This window comes from Pholis gunnellus (genome assembly GCF_910591455.1).
Source record: "Pholis gunnellus genome assembly, chromosome: 4".
NCBI lineage: Eukaryota > Metazoa > Chordata > Actinopteri > Perciformes > Pholidae > Pholis > Pholis gunnellus.
Genome location: NC_136530.1, coordinates 14,189,677 through 14,206,510, shown reverse-complemented (window position 1 = coordinate 14,206,510; position 16,834 = coordinate 14,189,677). Strand labels below are relative to the sequence as shown.

The 16,834-nt window shown below is 39.6% G+C and overlaps 1 protein-coding gene across 1 annotated transcript in view; it reads right to left on the bottom strand.

The window, feature by feature from the left end:
• Nucleotides 1-15,426, bottom strand: part of LOC306694666 (homer protein homolog 3-like) — a 42,587-nt gene extending 27,161 nt beyond the window's left edge. Inside the window, exon 1 of the mRNA XM_079157600.1 lies at nucleotides 15,407-15,426. Coding sequence (XP_079013726.1) covers nucleotides 15,407-15,411 — 5 coding nt within the window. The 5' untranslated portion in view covers nucleotides 15,412-15,426. The remainder of the gene's footprint in view (nucleotides 1-15,406) is intronic.
• Nucleotides 15,427-16,834: the final 1,408 nt, after the last annotated feature.

Below are 16,834 nucleotides of genomic sequence, written 5' to 3'. Positions count from 1 at the left end.
AAACCATAAATGTACCATTGTTTGCCAAACAAGCGTAACATAAATCTGCAGAAATGCAGCCGACCATCTTCGTCCACAGCAGGTAACATTAGCGATGCCATACGGAGTTTGCCAATAAGAATAGTCTAATAAATGAAAGCTAATCAATAAGCTAATTGTATTGTACAGATTTTGGAACGTCTTGTATTGCTGCTCAAGAAATACTATTTGTATACATACAAAAATAATGAAGCAATGTTGATTCTTTATGAATTGTCTTTTTTTTTCCTCACAAAAGAACCGATAAGAGTATCGCTAAGGAACCGAACCGATAAGTAGAATCGATAAAAGTACTACTATCGATAAAATCCCATCTTATCATTATCATCTTGTTCATCTGTTTGAGTGTGAACCAATGACTTGTTTGGCACTTTGGGGACCCCACTCTTCCACCGAGTGTACAATGATGAAGCTATAAATAGGGACAAAAATAATACATTTAATTTCCTAATGGTATTGTCGGGAGCCTTGAGGTCATCGATGTTCTCCTGGTGTAATGAAGCTGAAGATTTGCTAACCGCTAGCAGTCCAATGAGCCATTCTGCTCTCTTTGAAGAACCATACACTCGCTGTGATGACTAACCGTGGATAGAGGCTCACAGGATAATGAGGGACTACGCAGGCACTTTGGTGAATTCATGCAACATTACATAGTTAATAGAGTTTGCACAATGTCAATGTATGCATTGGGCCGTTCCCATTGCAAGTCAATTATATACTGACATTAATGAGGATAATGTGTGTGGGAAGGAGGCTCTGTTCTTTGTGGAAGCAAGAGAAATAACCATTTATATAGGTCAGCACTGTCTATATGAAGCATTGTTCCCACTGGGTTTGGTTGGAATTACTGTAAATTTGCATACAAACAATCGTTATTGTTTCAACACAGATTACTGAAACTACAATAGACAATAGCAGCACAGCCAAGGAAGCAGATTGTGGTGTCAGTCAGGTCCAGGATGACAGAGGCAAGAGATACAATAAATATGACTGAGTGATACAAATGTGGGTCTACGGTGACTGAACAACATGAAGTCACTGGAAAAAAAAGGCCGACATGTAGAGCAAACTACCAAGTCTCTAATTTTTTATATACTTGGCTCTTAGAATTTGATTTATTGGTTTTGTTTTAGTTCAAATATTCTGATAACTACCCTTACAGTTTCTCACAGAAGTTAGATAAGTGTTGTTTGGTTGCTGCCACATAAATAGTATTTCTATGAGTCAAGGACTTAGAAATACTTGTGGTTTGATATTCTTTTGTTCAATCAGAGCACACAAACATTTCTTCAATAAAACAAATATTCTAAATAAAAACCTCAACAGATGAGGATTTTGGCTGCATATCATCTAAAAAGTGAAAGTGAACAAACTCTGGTAAACGTGACATTTAGCCTGGTCCTACTTCATTGGACAACAGTCTATTGAGTTCAGTGCTGCCATCTGTAGAAAGTTGCTTTTAGCCATGTGAGCGCTTTCTATGGCATTTTTTCACAGCATATATTTGATATATTTAGCAGGAAAGGTGAGATCAATAACTAATGGCTACAATCCAGTTCCAGTGTCCCACTACTGGGTATACTGACTCTGTCATTCCTAACTAGGACAATTCAGTGGAATGAAGCCCGCGCTTTTCCCTTTGTAACGAGCCAAAATGTCTGCCAATAAAAAAAAAGACTGAAAAGATCAGCAACTACCACAGGAATCAACAGAAAGTTGTTCAGTGCTGACTCTTACCAAACTGTTATTTTAAATGTTAATGGTGCCGCAATTTAGGGCTGCAGCAATCGATTATTTTAGTAATCGAGTAATTTACAGATTATCCCATTGCTTATTCGTGTAATCGGATAACAAACACTTTGCTTTATTACTGAAGAGCATTAGTAAATATACAAAGATGAAAATAAGTCTCTTGGAATGAACAACCAACTGGTTTCCTTTGAAAAATCAACAATATTATTGCTTGAATTTAATATAATAATACCATCAAGTTACTCAAGGAATTGTTTCAATTAACGTTCTGCTGTTGAAATACAGTTGTTGCTATTATAGATAGAATACAGTTAGGTTTCCTGTTTGAGTACACTTTAGAACTTTACATGCAATATTTTACTGCATGCATAATTTGCAAAGCATGATTAGCGATGGCACCGATAGGTGTGTGGACTGTAGTTTATGTAGTTTTATGATACATGTTTACTCATTCAATGTACCACAGCTTTACAAACTTAAGGCCTCAATGCATTGGATCGCAACTTGTTAATTTGCTCTCGATGAAATCACTACTTTAGCAACTGAGTTATGAAGTTGGCAACAGTCTATCAATGGGTCTGAAAAACAGAGATTGTATTTGGTTCCCTTTGGTGTTTAACTCAGCCCCTGAGATTATTTCTACCCGTTACCTCTGCCCAATTATGCCCACAAGAAGTGTTGTGCAAACCTAAGAATTCAATCTGGAACCATGTTTGGATCTTTGTGTGGATGCAGACAGGGCATCAGTGAGGAAACATGGCTGCTGCTTCCAAAGCATTCAATCACTGCATCAAATGTTTCAGCTTGAGCATCTCAGTGTATGAGTTAATTATCTCCATCACCTTTCACTGCCACTGTGCAATTGTCCTTGAGCGCGTCCTTTTTAGCAGCAATTCGTCACATGAAAATATGTTGTGGCTAACGGTAAAGAGACTGTGAGAGAACCAGACATTATTCACAAGGTTAAAAAAGAAAAACACGTGCAAAGGATATTGTAATAAAGCTTTTGAGGTAGGAGAGTTTGATATAAGGTTTGTGGTAAACCTCCACATTTATCTCACTTTCACAAAACATCAGACACGAATCAAGCAAATCAACAGTACCATGAATGTACTTAACCATGCTGAATAACACTAATCATGTGGCTGCGTGACTGACAACCAGGACGCTTAAGGCAACAAGCCAATAAAGCCAAAAATAATACGAATTTTACATCAAAGTAAAAAGGAGCTTCTGTCAGGATTTCTATTTGATCATCTTCTCTCATCTTAAAGCTGGAGTACAGAACTTGTGTTTCCCCCGGCTGGCAGTGACAGTAACTACCAAATAAGAGAGACCATAGCGACAGAGCAGCAGCTAGAAAGCCTTGACAGAAAAACATTAAAAAAAAGCGTCCAAGGAACATTTCTAGAGTGGATGCGGCAGATAAAAAAAAAAAAAAGAAACTTCGTTCAGAAGAAGGATTAAAGTAAAACAATTTGCACAGGAAGACAGCACTTCTGGGGGCGAGGGAGATGTGGTGAGCGTGCGCGAGAGCAGGAAAGTCACCACAGTCACTATACCACAACGCTGGAGTACTGCTTAAATACAAAGAGCTTTCCCTGGCGGTGATAGGCTTAATCAGCACTATGTGAATTCGTTTGGCACGGGCTTGAATGTAGTGGACATTCAATTATATGTAAAAGTCCCGCACTCCAGCTTTAATAAGGACTAATGAATAATGACTGACTGCTCATCAGCCCCCGAGCCATCACAGCAGATCACACAGAAATTAATGTACCGTCATTCATTTGGCCCGTCTTCATGCTGCTCTGTGAAAAGCCCGTAAAGATAATCAGCTCAGACAGGATGCGTCACGTCGAGGTTTGATGATATGAGCAGATTCAAACTGGATTAAACTCCTGAGGTGAGGGTGAGCAATCACTCCACAGCAGCTAGACAGCCACAGAAGACTCGTCTAACGTACTGCACGAGCAGTAAAGAGGAGTGATGTAGGTACTTTACACACACCTGATCCAATTAACATGAAACTGTGTGGTCCTCAATCAAATCAGATGTTGTGGGAGTAAAACCCTGCATGACTAGAAGGAGACAGCTACTCATATCTGACAACCTGAAGAGCTTTTCATTTAAGCAGTCAGACGAACATAAATAACCCCACAGGAAGACAAGATACCAGATTTATGTTTATGATAAAAGAGCCAGATGTGATCTGAATACCTCAGATGGGGGTGCAATAGCAATGCCAACAAGAACATCTACAAAACAGTCAAACTATTGGATCATTACTTAACATCAGGGCACAACGGAGGTCTGTTAAGCTCCATAATATAGTTTTTTTTCTGTTCTATCTGTGAGATCTTACTCAGGCCTCATTATTTAACATTAAAATGTACAGTAAGCTATTTGGCGGATTAATAGAAAACAATGCATCCACTTTGGTTTGAAATGTTTTTGTATATTTCTTTGTTTAAAATAAATCTTAATCTGCAAAGTAACTTCTTACTTCAGCACTCAGATAAATGTGGCAAAGCAGAAACTACATCACTCTGATATGGAGTTAAAGTAGAATTGAAATAAACAAGTAGGAGTACCTGTAAACTGTATTCAACTGTAGTACTTGTACTTCATACATCAGTCAGGGGGAACCCACCTCCTGCTGCGAGCCAGAGGCCTAAATCCAGTGAGGGGTCATCTGGATCAATTATTGTCAATCTATTCCAGGTCAAATAAACATGCCCCCCCCCCCCCCCCCCCCCCCGTCACTGTACACACTCATTGCTACACGTCCATGCGTGAGTGGAGGAAGAACTGAGTTCAGATTACAGCTCAGTAATTAAAGAGGTCAAAAACACCACAACATGTTTTTTGAGGTGTGGTGAAGCCCGACCGGAGTGGCTTCTGAAGTGATAGATGGCAGACACGAGAGACTTTGTTCCAATAACAAAAGGTGTTTTATTTACAAAAAGTGCCCTGCTACACGTGTAACCAAACATATATCAAACAAAACAAACGGTTAACTTGGCGGAACTGAATAAACTCAACTCATCATAAAATAACATAATCACGTGCACACAGCTACACACTGATCTTCTCTTCCCCTGTTCAGTCAAAGTCATCTCCTTTATATAGAGCCTCCTATCAGCAGGATCTAATTCCTACCATGAGTGCAGGTGACACCGATTACCTACACATACTCTACTCCCCCCCCCCATACTTGGTCTGACCCAATGACATCACGGATGACATCATCCAGTGTATAAATAGAGGCAATGGTTGGGTGCCTTCCCCTTTAGCCTCTGGAACACATGGTGGGTATGATAAACAAACAATTGACAAGCATGGTTAGATTTATAGATGAATGTAATATGGGGACAAATGGTGTGTTCTCACCCACTTTGTCACATGAGGTGTAAACAGTTTCAGGCGCTCAATCACATTAATTCTTCATGATTACCAATCAAAACTAGAAACTCCCAATTCTTGAACTTGCCCGGTGAAGTTTAAGTTTAACGTATTTCACAGCTAAACGGAATATGTGAGCAGTGTACAGTTACAAGAGAGTGTATAACAATAGAATGAAAACAGGGACACAAGATTAATTTAATCCGTAACATTAATTGCGCCGACGGCTTAAAATTTAGTTTAGTTTTAGTTGATCCATCAGGGGAAGTGAGAGGTATTTCATCATTAGAAAAACACACCCACAACTAAAAAAAGGTCAACATTTGACACCTCCATCCCATCAACATGTTTTCAAACGGAATTCCTCTTTGCTCTCTCAGTGGACACCATTTTACATCAGAATTAGGGCTGCAAAATAATATTAATTTCCTCCATTTATTGATATGTCAATTATTTTCTATAAATATCAATTGTTCGGTTGATAGATTGTCAGAAAATAACAAAAATGATGCTCACAATTTCCTGGAGGCCAACCACCTATTCCAAAACTCAAAGATATTTAGTTGATAACATCACACCAAACAGAAGAAAAGCAATGAATCCTCTCAACTGATTTGCTGGGACAAGGCATAAGTAATGTTCGCCGTCAAATAACTTGAATGATTAGTTGATTATCAAAATCATTTTTCCTCTAATTTCTACGTTCTCTATAATGCGAATAACAGCTCTGACAAAACGTTTAGAAAATAATTGTCTTAATTTTTAACGGTAATAGTGGCGAAACTAGAGATGTGCTAAAACCAATGTGAGTAAGTTACCCGAGAGCTGGTTTTGTTAGAGAAACTAAAAGAACAGACACTTTTTCATCCTAAAAGAGGAGCTGGTTCTCTTTGGGATTTGTAATATTTGTATTCAGGGCCAGAGTGGTGGAGACAGAAAAGGTCGACCGGTTCTACCTGGGGGACACAGGAGAGAAAGCTCTGCTGGGATCTGAACCTTTATTTCACATTGTGATGGTTAACGTTAATCTGCAGTTCACATGCTTGCCAACTGTGAAGGGGGATCCGTACGGATCACGAATCGACAGTGGTCCGTTACACCACTAGTAGCCCCTGCCATCAGTGTATGAGTGGGTGTGACCGGGTGATTGAAATGTAGCGTAAAAGTGCGTTGAGCGGTCGTAGGTCTAGAAAGGCGCTATACAACCACAAGTCCATTTACCAACTAGGGATGTCACAATATAACATTTTTATCGATTATTGTCTGAGGAAATATCAAGGTTTTCGAGATTATTAATCAGAATCGTTCAATAGGCATACAGCTAATTATATTCAGCTAACTAAAATATTTATTATCAACCATTTCCATTTACTCCGTGAAAGTCATCTATAGTGGTTATTTGCATACAAACAGACAACGAACAAGGAATTAAAAGATTTTATTTTCTGCAGTTTTGATTATGTATTATAAGCTGCCACCTTTAACCAGCTCTCCTCCTGCCGATTTCAACATGGATTTGTTGTTCACAATGTAGCTTATCATGGATCGCTGACTAGAAGGCATTAATGCAGATCTCCAGATCGCATATCTTTAACTTTTTTTTTCACACTATGATGGTTAATCTGTGTAATTAATGTGTCTCACATGACTCCCTGGTCATTTTCTATATCCAAAATGCTCTCACACCGACAATTGAAGGTACTTTTTTGGCGAGTATAAAACTGGAATGTCATTTCCCTCTGATCGTTAGACTAGCACACACACACAAAACAAAACGGTACATGCAAACACACACACAAACACACGTGTCGCATGACATGTGCAAGTGGATATTTCACAGCGCACACACACAGAAACGTGTGCGGAGACTCGTTTTCACAGGGCATAAATGTACGAATCAGTACATCATGGATTGGTTATGGCAAAATCCCTTAAACTTCTGAGACTTTGGCAGAATATGAAAATAAGTTATATTTTAAGGCATTGTGAGAGAATGGGAGCATAAAGCAGCCGAGTCTGAACTGATGGCTGAGGGTTCTTTAGTCCACTACCCCGTCCCCTTAAAAGCACACAGCAATGGCCCCAGATAGAGGAGGAGACACACGGCCTTGGGGCCCTCATGATAAATTAATTGGCATGAAGCATTCAGAGGAATTTTGAAGTTACATAAACAAAGCCATGAAATGTCGGACCGACCCAAACAAACAGCAATCCTGGAAAGAGTTTTTCTCAGCTCCACATCCATACAGATGAAATAATTTCTCTCTGGGAAAAATTACAACTCTATTTAAGGCCATAAACAGAAGGAATTCTATGACAGACGGACAGCACGATGGCTGAGCTTTCAGGGAGCCATCAGAGAACGAGGCGGCTCCAATACGCTTCCTCTGAGCTACGAGGCTGCATTCATTGCAAATTACTGCTCGGACATCTCTGATAACAGTTCATTACCTCCTCGAGAATAGAAATCACATCTCATATAGATATTATCTGACAGTGATGCAGTAAAGACACCAGCTGAGTTCTGACAATTAGTTTAAATCTACCCATGTAAAGGGTGGCCGTGTTTATTTCTTTACTGTTCATGAGAAAGACTTGTTTTAATTCAAGTTGAATATATCAGACTCAAGAGGGGAGTTTACACAAACGAGACGGTGGGAAACACAACTTAAATGGATCTTTAGCATTTAAAGGATACATGCTCCAAGTCGTCATCGGGCAAATATATTGTTAAATAGAAATATCGATGAATCAGACAATTTCTTTCTCGATCATGAAAAGCGACCACCACAGTTTCCTAAAGCCATATAGTGTTTGACTCTCTAACACTAGCTCTAAGCAGTTATCAAAATACATTTTATTAAAACGTTTATTTCCTAATGATTTGAATTGAGTGTTTTTATGCAAATAACCACTATAGACGATCTGTAACAAAGTAAAAGGATGGCATTTAAAAATGACTTTGGGACATTTTGGGACATTTTCCAAATGGTGGTGAAAAACAAATAGTCTGGATCTTGTAAACCAGCTTGTAAAACAATAACAAAAACAATGAATATTGGCTCATCCAGGATGAGTATTGAAGGCAAAAAAACATTATCGTTGCATCTCTTTTACTCTGTATTATTCCCGCTGATCCCAGAGGTTCTGTTATCCGAATATCTTCGTCATTGACGTTGAATTTTTTGACGGAAAAATGTGAAGGCCGTCCGTCATTTTGACAGACTGGAGACCTTGGAGCGCATCTGTGAGTACAGGTCACCGAGCGGTACCAGTGCAGCTGCCCCAGTAGGGCAGAAGGAGTTCATCAAACGTTATTTTCCCCGTTGAAACGAGTGCCACGTTCAGAGAGTCTGGTAAGTCCAGTCTCCAGTCTGGCAGCAGAGCGAGGGTTCAGCCTTCAGAACTACATTTAAATGGCCATGAGAGGTCGTCTGTCCGCGGCAAATACGGAAAAACATTATTCATCTGCTTCGTGTGCGTTGACATTAAAAAAAGGCCGAATGGTCGGCGTCGTGTCTCTCTTCATATTTTTCCTTCTAAATAAACAATCTTTAATCTTGGTCGGAATGTTAATTGTTATAAAAACACAAACACACACATACAGTACTGCAAGCGCTGGCAACATATAAATAATATAAAGAGCCAAATAATGTAATCAATATGACACTAGCCTATAATAAAAACTAAAGCTGGTAGCTGTATATTATTAATATATATATATATATATATATAGAGCGCTGTTCGGCCCAATGCAAACTTAAATAATCATTACCTTTACAATGAATATCAGTCATTTTTTAATTGGATGAGATTTGATATGTAAAAATCAAAGTTTAAACTCTCTCATATTTTCTAACTGATATCTCAGTTTTTGATAAACTTATGTTAATTAAGAAAATGTTCAATGTATTTCTTATTTAGTGGCTAGTTGCCACCACACACACACACACACAATGGTAGTGCTGTGTACCCTTGTCCAATGTCATCTCTTTCTTATCCTCTCTCACTGCTCTCCTTATTGCTCTTAACTCCAGCATCCACTCAGCACCCTGAATCTCTCATCTGTGAAACACAGGCTGCACCCTCCTGTCTGGTCCTGCAGTCAGACCCAACCAATTGCTTCTGTAGTTGGGAAAATACTCCTCAAACTGCCAATAATGGAGCTCTGCGGGCTGTAAATAACCTGGGGGGAGGGCAAAGCTGCAAAACGTGCTTGCCAAAAATCCTATTGGTTCTACATAAAAGCTGAATGTTCACACTTGAAACAGCAAATGACAAAGCAAGAGACCTGATGAGGGGGAGATGTCCACAAGGTCAAAGCAAGCACAGTTATTAGTTTCATGGGAATTATCAGTGATGATAATTGTGTAGTAGGGTCACACAATACTGCTGCTATTGTTGCCATCTTATCTCCATACATATATATATATATATATATATTCGGCCTTGTATATATATATATATACACACACACACACACACACACACACATATATACAGTATATATAGCCCATTTCTGTGTACCATGGATGTATAAAGGGAACTGAATACAGCGTCGGAGGCGGCGCCCTGTTCATTCCTATCAAAAGTTGCAAAAATTCAACTCAAAATTCAGCTATTAGAGCATTTTATAACTTTCAGGACCTAATGATTTCAATAAGGGCTATCCTTGTGTTCGCACTGGTAATTGATTTACCTGAAAAAAAAGTCACAGATGTCTTTTTCCCAATGTAGGTTTATGGGAAGAAGTCTTTTTGGGCCTCATGGCATCATGTGACAGACTTGGAAATTGTAATTCCACTGTTTGGTCACTACGTAAAATGTGCTTCAAAGCGTGGCGCTCTTCCTCGTGGCTTGGTTTATACCCAAGAGCATGTTTAGGGGAAGAGGAAACACAAATGATCCACTGATTGTGATTGATTATTTCATATGCCAGAGAAGCAATCAATCACTCCCACAGAAAAAACAACTGACTTCAGTTTTGATGCTCGTAATCTCAACGTCAAAAAGAACTTTATAAACACTGACAATAGTGTACTTTTTAAATAATGTCAATAAATAGATTAGTGATAAAATGACAATTGAACAACAGTTTTGATTACAAATTAACTATTTAAGTAAAAAGTTTGAAATCTCTGGACACTTACAATGATCATTTTTCATTAGTTCCTGAGATTTTTAGCACTAAACAATTCATTGAAAATATTACATCATTTAATATCATACCTCTGTGTGCTAAAAGTCAAGTCAATTCTACTTAAACAGCCCAAAATCACAAATGTTCCTTGAGGGGCTTTACAATATGTACAGCATCAATTTAGAAAACTACGCTCTAAAAAAAAAAACTTTAACCTGGAAAGAAGCGGCAGGTAAAACAATACTTAACAATTGTTGAGTTATTCAGACTGCTGAAGCCTCATATCAGCCTTGGTTGAATACACAAAGACATGGTCTGTGTATTTTATCCCCCATCCCTTTCATTAACATCGCTTTAGAAGGGGATCTTTTTATGACCAATAGGAATAATAATCATAATAAAATGTCATGTATTATGGACATGTGTATATGGTTTTAAAACAGAGCTAAAATATGACCCTATTCTGAGCTGCCAGCTTTGTCATATTGCTCTTACACTGGGGATGTAACATTGTGAAGACTGCAAATGCTCTTATGTAATGTAACACCATTTCATTTCATTCCTCTTTTCAGTCACCTCATGAAGGTTTTATGCAACAACTCACATTTTTTTTTTTTTCAAGTATCTGTCTAATTGAGAAGAGCAAAATATATGGATGAGAGGGTGAGAACGAGGGTTATCTACAGAAACATTAAAGCATTCACAGCAGCCCGTGTTCCGCCTGTCAGGTTGAATAACACGTGTTGACCCATAAGCCTTGGAAAAAATAATATATATATATATATATATATATGTTGAATTCAGTCTAAATTATAGCATCAGCTGAGTGCTTAAGCAGAGCATCATTTTTCACCATCTGTGCATTAAGACAACACAAAACTGGAACTGTGCTGTGGTTTTACATCCTCTGGGGACTTTAGGGGACTGCACTAAAAAAAGGTTTTCTCTTTTTTCTCTGAGGCAGTTTCTCTTTGTAACTCTTTAAAGCATTTCTCCTTTATGGGTCTGCTTCCTCTGACCTCTGAGAGTAAACCCTCATGTCCACATTCCTGAGCCAGTGAAAGTGTCTAGCAACATGACACGCTACAACTACATACCAAAATAGCACAGCGGGGGTAAACGCTAACTTAAACTGAAGCCGTCCAACAAGTTACCATATCTGCATCACAAACCACGGCCCAACATATATGCTGCCAAAGTTGTCACACGAGTAAGCTTTGTAAAAAAGTTAAACAAGGATTATGGTTGTCCAGCACCTTACCAAACAACCTTTACACTGCACAATCACAAGCCTTTACCTGGCAAAGCAGACATGTGAACTCTGGTTCTGTTTTAAGACAGCACAGCACTTCAATTATCTGAAGGTCAACTGTTCTGACTGATAACTTACTGCGGTCGCACACTGAGAAGGTGACACATAGTTGAAGTGTTTTCTGTATTCAGGACACGAAGGTCAGGGAGAGCCAGAGAAAACGAGAGGATCTTTCATCTCGATCACGCAGCGTCACTATCATTACTTTCATGCCAATAAAAGAGTGAAATGAAGTGAACAGAAAGAGAGTTAGCCGAGATGATTATTCATGCGATTGCAGAGGTCTCCAAAACAGCAATTAAGAAGCTCTTCTCCCCACAGAGCAGCTGGTTTCTCCTTGGCCAGCGGGAAGGCGCAAACACTGAACAGCTTTTATGGAGTTATTGCTGAAGATTAACCGATTATGTTCCCTCTAAAACCCAAATTTAGTGATCATCTGTGCCCATGGCCCTCTTATTGTCTCTCAACTATAGTGCAGTGCCAAAATATGCCTGTGCTTGGACTTGTGCTCAAGAACCGCTCATAGAAACAACTTCATACTCTACACTGCACGTCTTTGGGTCCTCAGCAATACACCTGCCATTACATAGTTGCGTCACACACCCAGATACATCGTATTTTTTTACACCACTTCTGATGGTTGTAATTATTTTGAAAATCACAGAATGACATAAAAAAACATCCCAACAACTTATAAAATACAATGCACTGTTAAAGGGATTTAAGACGTCAGGAGACGATACGATGAAAGAGACAACAGACAATGACAGCAAGAGGAGGAGAGCGTGATGGAAACATCTGCACATCATGACAAGCATGAAACCTCCCCTGGGTGAATCAGATCCTACAGTTCACAGTATCCGATACTGAGGAGAGAGAGACATTACAGGGATGCGATGAGGGTGGCTTTTGTTCAGTATGTTTGATGAAGAAGGGATGGGCGGATTGATCCCCAAAGTATCAACAGTACAAGTACTGATGTTGTATTCTTAAATATACAACAGAGCATTTTGTGTTGGCTTATACTCAATTTCATGATTTAATGTTGACTTTTCCATTAAAAGTTGCCTCGTACTGAAATTTTACTGAAATTCAAATTTTCTTGTTTTTTTTAGCCAAATAATATCTACATTCACACAAAGTCATAGATTATGAATGAGTACTCCAGACAGCTTTTGCTGATGGAAGGTACCAACAACAGGCATCTGATGCTCAGTATCATTTGGGAGGAGATCAAAGACTAAACTTGAGTTTATCGCCCATCCCTGTCATGCAGAGCCACAACACAGAGACGGCGTGTGTTTTTGTACCTCTCTCTATGTACCGGGAACATTTTACAGCTCACAGACAACTCCTATGCAGCACAGGAGGAAAGAGGATCCAAGTTACATAGCAGAAATACCTGTTTATTTAGTGAAGTCCTCATGAAGAGGCTTCTGATACCAAGTGCTAAACTAATAATAACATTTTTGAACACAGTGCAGCTACACCTCATACCTCAACTAGACTGAGGCTAGAAACAATTCAGTGTAGGTCAAATGTGCTTAATCAGTGAATAATCTGTTAAGAGAAAATAACGTGAATCACAGCCTATTGACAAAAGAAACTATACAAATATCGTGAGTAGCTCTTAATGGGTCGACAAGGTGGTCTCGGTCCAGAGGCTCCTTAAATGTGACGAAGAAATGCAGCTTTCTTTTATGGACAAATGTGGAGGACACCTCTGGTAAATCATTCGCTGCCCTTAGCATGCCAAAATCAATTGCAAGTGTTTATTTGGTGCATTCAGGTGCACCTCTTTAATTCAGAAGGTTGTAAATAATGAACGCTGTCAGAGGCTTGTTACAGAAAAATATAACATCCCTATTAAAGCAAGACTGTCTCTCCATCAAATTACATATTCCCTTTTGTACAGCGTTCATGGGTACGGTGACATGGTTAAGTACTTTAAGACAAACTGTAGACAGCATGAGAGCACTTATGCACCTACTCACACTCATTATGTTTATGGACCAGAAGTGGCTGTTAATCAAAAGTCTCCTGCTCCCGGAGCTCGCTTCCTGGTGCATGCCGTCTCAATCTGTCAAGAGTCGTGCAGGTTCCTGTCTCAGTGTGCACGGTCGCCCTGCGACTACATCCATAACTTCCTCCGGAGGTCCTTGCCACGACTTTCATTTGGACCAGGTGATTGAACTCACCACAGAGTGATCATGCAGAGTTGATCTGCGGCCCAAACTCTGACAGCGTATGAGCATCAAACACAAGCCATCAGATCAGATGTGTGTGGGGAGGCTACTGTCAAAGGGCCAGCAATAACACAGTGGACTGCAGATGTTATGGAGCAGGTAGTGCCAGTCTGACAGAGATATACTATGTGCTGATACCACGTGGTCTGTCCCATCCGCATACATGTGGACTATATATCTGGGTCAATGGATTGAAGCTGGGAGGTTAGATATGAAAACATTGACCTTGTAGTGAAGTTAGAGGTTGCTCAGAGACCCACTGACAGATTTGTGCTCAGGTGCACAGTGCAAAGAGCAGTGTGTTGTCAACACACAGTTGATCTTAAAGTACTTCAGTCTCTGTACATTTGGAATATGGAACTAGACAGAGATATTTCCAGTAACCTGGAACACTGTGGCAAAGTATTCATCATGTGTTTAAGTACATCTATACCCATGCTTCATCTACCACTTTGTTAGTTATCTGAATGCAACGTTGGGGTGAAAAATTTGGAAATGTTCCTTTACAAGTTGTTGAGGGCCACCTGAACACACCATTAGCTTCTGTTTGTCTCATTTGAGGAGGAGGTGTATAGGTTCAGTCTGATCTTAAGGAAATTCCAAGAACACGCCTTCATGGCCTTTTGAGGGATCCAGGAACTGATTTGTAGCAAACAAGCAGGTGAGCACCAACATTATGCTGCATCACTTTGCAGTTTCAAAAGGTCTGAAGAATTGTAGGCATTGAAATGTGTACCGAGGATGCTTTAATACAATTCACATTCAGCCATTTGAGTAGCATCTCAATTAAAGTGTCACTAGACCGGCCTAGAGGGGGGAGGCTGACAGCATGGTTAGTAATGTGAGGAGGGTTCAGGTGTGTCTGAACCAAACTGAAGCCCTGCATGTATAATTCAACACACAGCCAATGAGACCGAGCACAGCTTGACACCCAGAGCTTCCCAAAGCAAACCCACCCATGATCCCCTGCACAACAATCGACCTGGAAGTGATCCAGTGGCAGCACGCGCTTGTGTGTGTGTGTGATACAAATAGTAGAGGAATAGAGAACAGGAAATCACAGTAATTTTGGTAACTGCAGGATGCATGAGTAAGCTGGTTATGTGTTTTTTCATAAGACTATAAACTGACTGATCATGCATTTGAAATTGTCTGTGTATCCGCCAGAGTTAAATGTAATGCAGCCATGATCTTTCAGCATGTAAATTTGACCTCTTTACGGTCACACGTTATTTTGGTATAAACAAACATCAGACTTTCCACAGGTTTACAAATAAAGGATTCCTCTCTCCGTAATGGCTTTCAGAATGTACACAAAGAAAATAACGCAGTGTCAGATGTGAACTGATGGTAATATTCTGATCGATAGACTTAAAAAGGAGAGAAAATGTGCCATTTAGCTCAGAAGTCACCGCGAAGTTCACTTTTTAAGCAGTTCGCCATTTGAACAAATCACTTCCAGACAGCAGGAGTGCGCGATCTGAACATTTCAGACACAAACGTCTAACTTACCCCATGCTCCGAGGATCTGGATGCTGTTAGAGGACTAATTCCACTCACCACCACTCCACTTTTTGTCCTTTTCTCCTCGGTTTCCAAAAAGGATTAGCTTTCTCCCCGAAATCCCGGACGCAACTTACATTTCCGAAAAAAAAAGACAAATCACTTCCGACTCCAGGCTCCCCTGTTTCCCCTCCAACTGTACTCCTCTCTTCTCAAGTCAGTTGTACTCCAGGCTGCCTGTCTTCCTTTGTCCGCGGGTTTCCACGCCGAAAAACACCGCGGATGTTTCGTCCCGATGCGTAATTACGCACCGTGAATCGTTTGGCTTAGTCCTGCAGGCCGGACTGACGGAGGAATGTCGATAAAAGTCGGGCAGCAGAGTGCTTTTGGCTCAAACCTCGTCCAGGACTTGTGCTGCGCTCCCTTCCCGCCTATGTGCCAGATCACACTGGGATCCCATTCAACTATCTCAGTGGGACCGTGGAGCCTCTTAAGCGCCATCTGATGGCCACAAGTAGATTACAAACCTGACCCCTCTGCCTCTTATCCCCACTCTCCACTTAAATGTCAGAATGTGAAATAGTACATATGGAAATGGCCTGCGGATGTCTTAAAAGCCCCCTCAGTGCGTATTTATGAGGTGCAGCGTAATAAAAGCTTGAAGCATTTGAAATTACTGGTGGAAGAACAGAAGCCAAATGGTTGTTGAAAATAAAAGCCTCAGCAAATAATCAGTCAGATGTACAATTCTGCACCCACCGACTGTTGATCTCACGTTAAATCAGATACTATTCTATATAAATCTGTTTATAAAGCTCAATATTGTGATCCTATCACATACTATGTTATTATATCTAATAAATCAACCGCAAAATAAATACATTGCTGTTGATAGGATAAGAAAAAAATATATGACTGGAAATCTGCTTGTGAAATACCACAAAGCTACATTGAATTGAATTGTGCTACATTTACATTGAGTCCCTGGAAATATTATGCATTAGTCTAATGCTTTTATTCATTATGGCAGGGGAGCATATTTCATATGATTATGTCATCAAATGACTGCAGTCATGCGTTCATCTCACTGAACATCCCATAATATTAAGGATAGCAGATGTATTTCTGTAAACAAAACTGTAGAAAAACTCCACAAATAGGATCCTTCCATCAAACCAAATCAAAAAGTAAAAAAGAAATACGCTCACAACCAAAGTGCTTTACACTGAAAATCCTTATGGGAATACAATTTGATTGTTCCAGTATATATAGTATATATATTTTATAAAATGATTTGCATATGTCTTTTCTCAGTTCACTGATTCAATTCATAAGCTTTATAAATTGACCCCAAATACATTAAACATAGAATAAAGATATAAAAATGCCATAATGTATAGTGACAATTATACTTCAAGTTATTGTAAAGTGCAATTT